The sequence below is a fragment of the Neodiprion virginianus genome, chromosome 6 (assembly GCF_021901495.1).
Source record: "Neodiprion virginianus isolate iyNeoVirg1 chromosome 6, iyNeoVirg1.1, whole genome shotgun sequence".
Lineage (NCBI taxonomy): Eukaryota > Metazoa > Arthropoda > Insecta > Hymenoptera > Diprionidae > Neodiprion > Neodiprion virginianus.
Genome location: NC_060882.1, coordinates 22,266,612 through 22,276,125, shown reverse-complemented (window position 1 = coordinate 22,276,125; position 9,514 = coordinate 22,266,612). Strand labels below are relative to the sequence as shown.

The following is a 9,514-nucleotide window of genomic DNA, read 5'->3' as shown; positions in this document are numbered from 1 at the left end:
TGTTCAATTTCACTATGACGACGCTATGTTACCCACGTTTTGCACGCGGTAGTAGTTGGTTATGAAGAACTTCTCTCACCGCTGTGGTCAACTGCTTGGTTGATAATACGTGAAACTGCTAATACCTCCAAACCCGGCAAACTGTTACGCAAAATAACCCGGGGTTATCCGTCTTTATATATCGGCTGAATGTTGGTTAAACCTTCGTTAAACACATGTACGAAGCTGTGGAGCACCGTGGAGTAACAAGTAGTTTAATTCGCTCAGTGAGTTAAGTCAAAGAATGGAAAATAAAATCGGTAGAATTGATATCGGATTTATAGAAGACTGCGAAGAATGGAGATTGGCGAGTAGATTCTTTCCTAGTAAAGTGGGGGGTAAACCTGCGTGGCTAAATTTGAAAGATATTCCTCGTAAGGAGGATGTTGAGTGTCAATTTTGCAAACAGCCATGCATATTTTTATGCCAAATCTATGCACCATACGAAAATAATGCAAAGGCCTTCCATAGGACAATATTTATTTTCATCTGCAGAAACCCGAAATGTTGTAAACCAAATAATAACAGTAATTTAAAAGTCTTTCGTTCGCAACTAGAAAAAGATAACAAGTTTTATCCATCCAACCCGCCAATTGAATCCGAAGAGTGGAGACCAGACATAAGTATGCGTTGGCATTCTAAATACTCCATATTTTAACCATATTTCATTCGTAACCATCATATTTAAGTAATGATATTTTGTTTATCCTTTAATTCCTTGGATTATTCTATATTGTTCTTAAATTTGATTTTGCAGCCACAGAGACTTGGACAAAATCATGTTATGTATGCGGACTCAATGCACCTAGTCACTGTTCCAAATGCAAAAAAGTAAATTACTGTTCTCGTGAACATCAAGTTTATGACTGGACACATGGCCATAAGATTTATTGTGGAATGAGTTGGGATGCGGCAAAATCTAATTTGTTACTACCTGAGTATGAAATCATTGTTGAAACAGAGGAAAACGATGATCAACTTTCAGGAAGTGAAAATGTGGTTGATGAAAATCAAGAAATAATAGAATATGAAAAATTAATAGTTCATAATGAGGCAGGCACGCTTCAAAATGAAGATAATGTTGATGCTGACTTACTGAAAATGTCTGCAGCAAATGAAGATGAAGTTTTTTTCGAATTTACCACTACAGTAAAGAAATATCCAGATCAAATCTTGAGGTATACTGGATCACAAATTGTTCCCTCTATCATAGCAATAATAAGCAACTTGATTTAATATGTACATTATTATATTTATTTTATTTCATATTCCACCAAAGGTATGAGAGGGGTGGTAATGTCTTGTATATATCGTCTGAAAATCAAGTTCAAGAAATTCCAGATTGTCGAGAATGTGGTAGCAAAAGGCAATTTGAGTTTCAGGTCTGTGGATAAAAATATAACTGAGAAAATCATTGCTTTCCGGTTTCTGAGTATATATATAATACAAAGTTCTTGTACAGATTATGCCACAGCTCTTGAATTACCTTCAATTTGAGGATACGCTGGAAAGTCTGGATTGGGGAATATTGGCTATCTTTACATGTAAAAACTCATGTGAAACAGCGAACGGTTACGTCACAGAATATGTGTGGAAACAAGATATTGTAGATGCAGAGAATAAAGAAAGTTTATGATAAGTGGTAGATAAAAAATATGTCTTTATTTCTTTCACATTGCATAAAGTTAAAAAAATATTTGGGAATAAGTATTTCAAGTTCCATAGATTGGACTACAACAAAAATACTTGCTTACACCACTTATCTTGGATTCATATACACATCATATTAAGTAAAAATTACTTATATTCCTATACTTAATACAAGAACGCCTTTTTTCTTAATTATACGCAGCAAGTTCTTAAAATGAGCGTAATGATCATGAGAACAAATACATTATTTTTTAAACTGTCACAGCACCTTTATATAAAACGACTTGATTAATTAGATATACTTGAAACAGTAACTTTTGACACTACTTTCAGACTTTGCAAACAGAGTGAAAGTTGTTCTGAAATCAATGGAAATTTTAGGATTTCACGTTTGAGAAGTTCACAATATTGCTTAAAAATATTTAATCAATGCAAAATAAATGGGCAATAAAATTTCTAGGTTTTTAATCACAATACCATAGACTACATGATGCATGGTGTATACATAACCGAAAAGGACCCCGTTTGAAATTATAGTAAAAAAGGACAAACTAAAAAAACTCCAACTACATAATGTTCGTTCCAATATAAAAAACATGATTCGTCTGAAGTAAAAATGCACATTTTACACTGAAGTGTAAGATGGTACTAAAATCATATCTTAGACGTAAAGTTGCTACGCAAATAGAAGAAACTTTGTAACACAGCGATAGAACATATTGACTGAACCTTAGCATTGTAGGAAAGTTTTCAAAATGTTTGCGCTTGCTGCAGACAACCGCCTAAAACGATTCAAAGTTAACTTTGGTACTGCCTTCGTGAGATTATGTGATAAGTCGTAAGGATCTTGAATGCACATCTCTGAATCAATTCTAAATAACTCTATGCAGTCATCATTACTGTTCTTAACCAGATCAACGTATGGTGTCATCTCTTTTGGTAGTAGATTGAGATCCTCAAAATCATTTTTCAATATGGTGCGACCAAGAAGCGGGCAGACCACGGAATGCCGATAATCAAAATTGGAGTAAAAAACGAAAAATCCGTACAATAACTTCGTAAAGGTATATTCGTGCCCACTGACATCAAATGTCGCACAGATTCCAGTTTCCCAATCTTAAATGATGAAATAAATGGATTAAAATTGATGAGACAATAAATTTGTAAGATATTACAATATAGTATGGAACATAGAGATAAAGTTATCCTTATTCCTTGATTCTAGATTTTTAGTTCAACTATGAGAATGGTTTTCATGGTATATTGAAGTGATTAAACATAATAAGCCCATTTATGTTAAAATACTTACTACTAATTATTTGGGACTTATTTTCTTTGGCAATCAGGCTGGCAACGCTTGGTAGAATTGATTCCACTTGAAGATAGAAAATGACATACCAACAGATAGCATAATTCGTAATATACCGTGAGCCTGATAAATTGCAAAAAGTAAGCCATTTCTTCAAAAACAACATTAACTGTCGGCAGAGCGGGTAATTGTCGATAAAGCATCTGGACAAAAGTAATGATTTAAATTACCAGTGAAAAAATTTCTTAGGAATATAATCCAAAAACAAGTTTTCTTACTTTAATAGTTTAGTATTTTCAACGCTTAGACCACTTGTGAATGATACATCACAGCTTAGTTCTGTATTTCTGTGATGTAATTTGATAATGGGGGTTCTAGTCGACACGAGAATCTCGTCAATTTCCCATGATTCCTCATTAACACGTAAACAATTCTCGACAGAACTAATTATATCAATTTGGTAGGTTTTAGAGGTTTTTTTCCCGTCATATGTACCTGAAAAAAAATGAAAGAAAAAGTTTATAGAATACCAATTCAGCTAGGACGAAATTGTTTCAATAGTTGAACATCTAGAAATATGCTTACCACAATCCAAAAATACGTCTATGTCGCTTTCTGGGAAACCTAAGCCAGATACTCTTGAGCCGAAAGGATAAGCCTTGGCTTCAGGAAATTTGACTTTGACGGTATCTTCTAGGCATTTTAACAAGGAGTTAACTTTCGTTTTTTGAACATTTAATACTTGATCGGATAATGCAATTAGGCTTATGACCTCTGCCTCAGCATTTTCTAATAGAGCTTTCGCTTGATTTGGTAATACACATTTTGCATAGTCTCCACGCTGAACTAAATACTTGTGCAATGGCTGTTCACAATGCTGTGCATAAAGTGCCGGAAAACCCAACCACAACGTAGCACATGATATGCAAGCATCGTAAATTAGTCTGTTCACAAATATGCCCGTTTTCTTCAAACATTTTTGATGTTTTTTCCCTTCTAAATGCTCTGTGAAGAAAAATTCCGTATTAAACTGAATATCGCAAAGCTGGCACCAATATTTCTGAATGTTGTACCAAGTGCTTTTCATTTGAACTAAAATATCCTGTAGAATTTTATCCATAACTATATTCCATGACTGTTTTCTTTCTTGATGAAAATCTTCTGTAACATGTTTAATAATATCTGCATGATCATTTTGAATTGACAAGTCACAAGCAAAACATTGAACATTTGCATCTGAAATTTCTTGAGACAACTCTTTTGCAAGTGTCAAGTCACTAAATTGATCTGGACAATTTATAAAGTGTTGATCGTTTGTTTCCATCTCAGCTAAATTCGCAGTGTGTGTCAGGCTGCAGATATGTTCGTAAAAAGTCTGCAATTTACAAGGTATGCTTCTTTGACAAATTAGACAATATATTACAGATGACGTTTTTGGAAAACATAATTGGCAACTTAATTTGATTATCCTCAACTTTTCTGGATTCATACTATAAATGTGCTGCATATCGGCGTGTAAATATTTTGGCACAGCCTTCTTTCTTCTACCTTTTTTAAATTCCTTCGAATGGTTAATCGGATTCTCCACCTGATTTTGTCCCGCTTCTCGCAAATTATCCAAAAACTTTGAATTTTTTACAACAGTCTCTTGCCAGCTGAGGTTGCATTTTACTTCTAGAATTTGAGATTCACGATTAGACTTGTTTGATTTTTTTTTGTTTCGTACTCGTACTTTCTTTGTCTTGGATGCTCCTGACAATGAGTCTTCAGCTTGGACATTAACTTTGCAGATTATATCTGATTGTGAGTCTGGCAACTTTATTTTGTTGATTGAATTGCCGAATGATGTGGATGGCATTTCATTTACATATAATTCTTTCTTCTTTTCTTGAACATTACCACTTTCAAAATTTTCCATGTGTTGTTCACTTTTGATGTTATTTTCCATGGCTTCTGGTGTTTCTATATGAGTTTTACAAACTTTACGATATACATCAATTGCATTTTTTGATGTAACAGTTGCAGGTTTCTCGCTACTTCTTAATACCGATTGCAGTGGATCTTTACTAATTATAGGGCCAGATGCGTTCGTAGCATTACTATATTCTGAAGTACTCAATAACGTTTCGTTTTTTCGCCATACCTGATCTCTGTAATATTTCAACGTTGTAATGTGGTATTTACTCCCCGTATGCGCGATTATACTGCTTGGACTTTGTAGGTGAACCTTACAAGCTTTGCAATATAGTTCCTTTTCCCGATGATCTAGCGAATGCTTGGTAATCAATGATACAAGGCTTTTCGGTACATCAAGCAATTTTGTAGATCGCTGACTCTCTGCTTTTGCAAGATTTTTTGATACCGACTGTAGGGGTTTTTTATTAACTGGATGCACAGCTGTATTGGGAGCTCTGCTGTCTTCTGAAGTACTCGATGACGACTTTTTACTGCTTTGTGCAATCTGATCTCTGTAAATACTTAATCTTGCGATATGATTTTTACTTGTTGTGTGATCTATCAAACTGGTTGGAGTTAAAAGATGAGCATCACAAGCTTTGCAATATAGTTCCTTTTCTCGATGATCTAGCGAATGCTTGGTAATCAATGATACAAGGCTTTTCGGTACATCAAGCAATTTTGTAGATCGCTGACTCTCTGCTTTTGCAAGATTTTTTGATACCGACTGTAGGGGTTTTTTATTAACTGGATGCACAGCTGTATTGGGAGCTCTGCTGTCTTCTGAAGTATTCGATGATGACTTTTTACTGCTTTGTGCAATTTGATCTCCGTAAGTATTTAATCTTGCGATATGATTTTTACTCATCGTGTGATTTATCAAACTGATTGGAGTTAAAAGATGAGCATCACAAGCTTTGCAATATATTTCCTTCTCCAAATGATTCAACAAATGTTTTGATATCAATGGAATTAGATCTTGTGGTACCTCCAACAGTTTGGATGGTCGACTTACAGGTTTATCAACCACTCTCTTAGCATACTCAAATGATTTACAATCCACTGACCTTTCATGTACATTGGAACAAACATTGTTTTGTAAAGTTGCAAGTAACTTGTTATTTTTTTGGGAGATCTGAGTTTTGTATATCTTCAAACGTGCATTGTGGCGTTTACTATTTGTATGGCCTAGGAAACTATCCAGATTTCTCAAATGGGCTTCACAAGCTACACAATATAGTTCTCCTTTTCGACGTTCCAATAAATTTTCTGAAATCAATGGCATGAAAGCATCTGATATTTCATACATCATTGATGCCTGTTGTGCCGAATATGAGCTTGATGTACTGATTGTTTCCCAACTATTCGAAATCTTGTCACATGACTCCCAAGAACTTGATGAATTTTCAAATAAATTGCTACCTTGCGATTGAGTTTCACATACTTCCCAATTAGCTAATGAACTTTCAGTTGACTCCCAGCTACTTGACAAATCTTGAAATGTTTCGTAAACATTGGTAATTTCCTGTGATTTCATGGAATCGACTTTTTTCCTCAATCTCCTGTGTCGGTGACCTGATATATGTTCATAGACGGTTTCTCGGCTGGCAATGCTACAGGAACACAGCTCGCATATGAAGTGACCCGTTAGCGGAACTGGTCCCGTTATTGAGTTTTCACAAATAATTTTATCAAAAGATTCTGATAGCAGGTTCTTTGATAACTGTAAATATGCAACTTCAGTTGTACCTGGTTTTTTTTTCCCCTTAATCTCATTACAAAGAGGTTCATAATTAAGATCATCCTTGGTTAGCATATTTTCTACACGAATACTGGAACTAATCTGTTCAGTACCTCTTGCACTAAATTTTTGTGATGTACATGTTCCCTGTAACATCAGATTTGCAGCACACATCGCTTTGGCATCATCTAGCGGATCTTTTGAAGTTCCAAATCCTGGACATCCGTATGAATCTAGCATTTGTTTCCTCTTAATGCAGTTATCAAAGAGTTCACGTTCAATATTCTCGCTTGTTACCATTTTTGTTATATGGTCATCAGAAGTAATGTGCTTGGTACAATTTCTTCTCCCTTTTATCGAATTATTGCACAAAGTACAATAGAATTCTGATTGTACTAGTTTGTAAATAAAATTTTTTGCCCACTTGCGACATTCAGCTTCAAAGAGTATTTCGGGTGGGTACTTCTCGGTAAAAGTTGTGAGTAACTCTACATGTTTTTTTTCTCTAATATGCGTAAAGACTGAGTGATCTCCGATTATTAACGCATTGCAGAATAGGCAAAAAAAATATCCTGGATCCTGCTCAATTAAATAATTATTCACAAGAGTCACATTCGAAACATAAGAGATGTGCTGATTGTCATTTCCCTTCACACTCTGGAAATGATGTTCTTGGTTGAAATGAATTAGGAAATCTTTCCAGTTTTCTGTTACATAATTAGTACATATATCGCAAAGAACAAATCCTTCAACCTTGAAACAAGCGATCCTCATGTTGTGAAGTTTATCACAGTGCTCCTTTTTAGATACATGCTTGATGCTGTCCACCAGATTGACAATTTTTATGTTACAAATGAGGCATGAATAGCCATTGTCAGTTATAAAAATGCCTCTGGCGCTAAATCTTGCTGGTGTGTATTCCAATGTACATTTTGAAGCCAGATCCATTTTTAGTGTCATTGCATTTTATCTGAAAATTAGAATATTATTATCAGATGAGCAGCAGCATTTGCTGATGCATGTGAGAATATGGAATCTAATTTACTCGCAGATATATTCGGACAAACTGGAACTATAGGAACTTATTGATCAATTTTGATATTATCAGAATCTATCATCACACCAGCTAGATGTATAATAATCGCAATGCCGCTGATGTAAAAAGCCACATCAAAAACGTTTCAGATTATTTGTCACAGGCTGTAAAGCATCTCTGGGATTTCACCTTTCCACCCAAAAAATTACAGCTATAAAAATTATCAGCGCAATGCCTAAAAACATGAAACTATAATTTGAATGATACATTGGTATAATGGTAAATGGTAAATTGTTTAAACGACATGGCTGGTTGCCCAGAAAATCGGAAAAATAACGTGCACCCGGATGAAAGACGCATTGGGTCTCTGGTTAACTAGCCAGAATTCTTATACCGTTGTCAGAAGAATGTTGTTCGAACGATGGACATTGATTGAGCTGCATATTATGAACTTACCATCACAATATTTTGTCCGTCCAGCGCTAGTTATCAAACACCGAATCGATGAAGAAAAATCTGTTGGACAAAATCCTTTTGTAAATGAACGTGTTCTTTGCGCGGCCGTATTCACAACGCGACATTGGTGAATTCCGTTGACCGTTCGTTGCCTAGTACTACCAGTGAGTACTACGTAAGGTTTCTCCACTGATATATATATACACTTCTCTCTGCTACGTATGCATCGATGTAGTGCGTCGAGGTAAGCGAACCTGGTGGCCGCAATTCGAAACATTCCGTGGTCCGTAAGGCTAAATTTTCACTGGCGTCAAATTGACCCGACGGCAAATTGACGCTGCAGCGCTAAGTCGTCGACAGCCAAAAGACACCCGTGAAAATGGGTACCGATCACTTTGCCGATCACGAAGTGCCGATGCAACGGCAAAATGCCACGCGTCAAAATTACGTAGTTGCGTCAGTGGTTCTTCGTTGCGTTTTTATTGTAAAAATTGAAAAATCTAGGACGGTCAATTGGAAATAACGAAACAAGTCACAAATATATTAACAAACGATGTCATTGCAACAAATATGACTGAGAAAAAAATTGACGGCAAAATTTTCATTGGTTATTATTGTACATACATACAAGTACGTGTCTTGCCATACGTGACGAATAAGCCAATCGCATCATTCTTACACAATAATACTCAAAACTAACAGGAGTTACGTCGGAAATCTTGGGATACATCGGAAATACGAACCAAAGTAATTTTGATGCAACCTTTGTTACGAACATCGAAAGCAATTTCTGCTACAATCCTCGACATGAATGACAACAGATCTTTGATATGTCCTGCAAAAATCGAATTGGGATGTGACATAAAAAATTGCTGATCGGACAAATATTTCACCTCAAAAAAGCCAAGCCACCTCGCGTGAGATATATCTCCGATCAGGAATTTTACACATTTCAATTCGATTTTAGCAGAATTTATGAAAGCTTTATTGACAATTCCAGAAATCATAGCAGAAATCGCTGCTGCTCGAGTTCAGATGCTGATTTCAGGGGCGGCAAAATTTGTAACGCAAGAAAAAAAGAATTTTTCGCGATATGAAAAATTCTTCGAGAAGTGTGATCTTGTTGAAAACATTCGTAAATTAAAATAAATGATACACTTTTTGTCATTGTTAAGAGTGTCTATAAAATTACAAACACTGCAGTTTTATTTACAATATTGTGAAAAAAACTTTAGTGTAGAAATGGACAAAAGGTCTCATTGGTTGAAACTGACGAATGGTTTTATTAGCTAAAACAGACTGAGGGTTTGATTAGCCTAAACAGACA

The 9,514-nt window shown here is 35.4% G+C and overlaps 2 protein-coding genes across 3 annotated transcripts; one reads left to right on the top strand and one right to left on the bottom strand.

Annotated features, from left to right (window-relative positions):
• The first annotated feature begins 205 nt into the window (after nt 1-205).
• Nucleotides 206-1,678, top strand: LOC124308203 (programmed cell death protein 2). The gene is made up of 4 exons (XM_046770681.1): nt 206-662; nt 797-1,217; nt 1,319-1,421; nt 1,502-1,678. The coding sequence occupies exons 1-4, from the start codon at nt 284-286 to the stop codon at nt 1,673-1,675; spliced, it is 1,077 nt and encodes a 358-aa protein (XP_046626637.1). The 5' UTR covers nt 206-283; the 3' UTR covers nt 1,676-1,678.
• Nucleotides 1,679-2,098: 420 nt separating this feature from the next.
• On the bottom strand, nt 2,099-8,363 carry LOC124308200 (uncharacterized). 2 transcript variants are annotated; one of them, XM_046770676.1, is made up of 5 exons: nt 8,188-8,362; nt 3,584-7,665; nt 3,277-3,493; nt 2,999-3,201; nt 2,099-2,805 (listed from the first exon to the last, which is right to left on the bottom strand). In XM_046770676.1, the coding sequence occupies exons 2-5, from the start codon at nt 7,653-7,655 to the stop codon at nt 2,420-2,422; spliced, it is 4,878 nt and encodes a 1,625-aa protein (XP_046626632.1). In that variant the 5' UTR covers nt 7,656-7,665; nt 8,188-8,362; the 3' UTR covers nt 2,099-2,419. The 2 variants fall into 2 exon arrangements, with proteins under 2 accessions (XP_046626632.1, XP_046626633.1); XM_046770677.1 differs by lacking the exon at nt 2,999-3,201 and having other exon boundaries at nt 2,634-2,805; nt 8,188-8,363.
• Nucleotides 8,364-9,514: the final 1,151 nt, after the last annotated feature.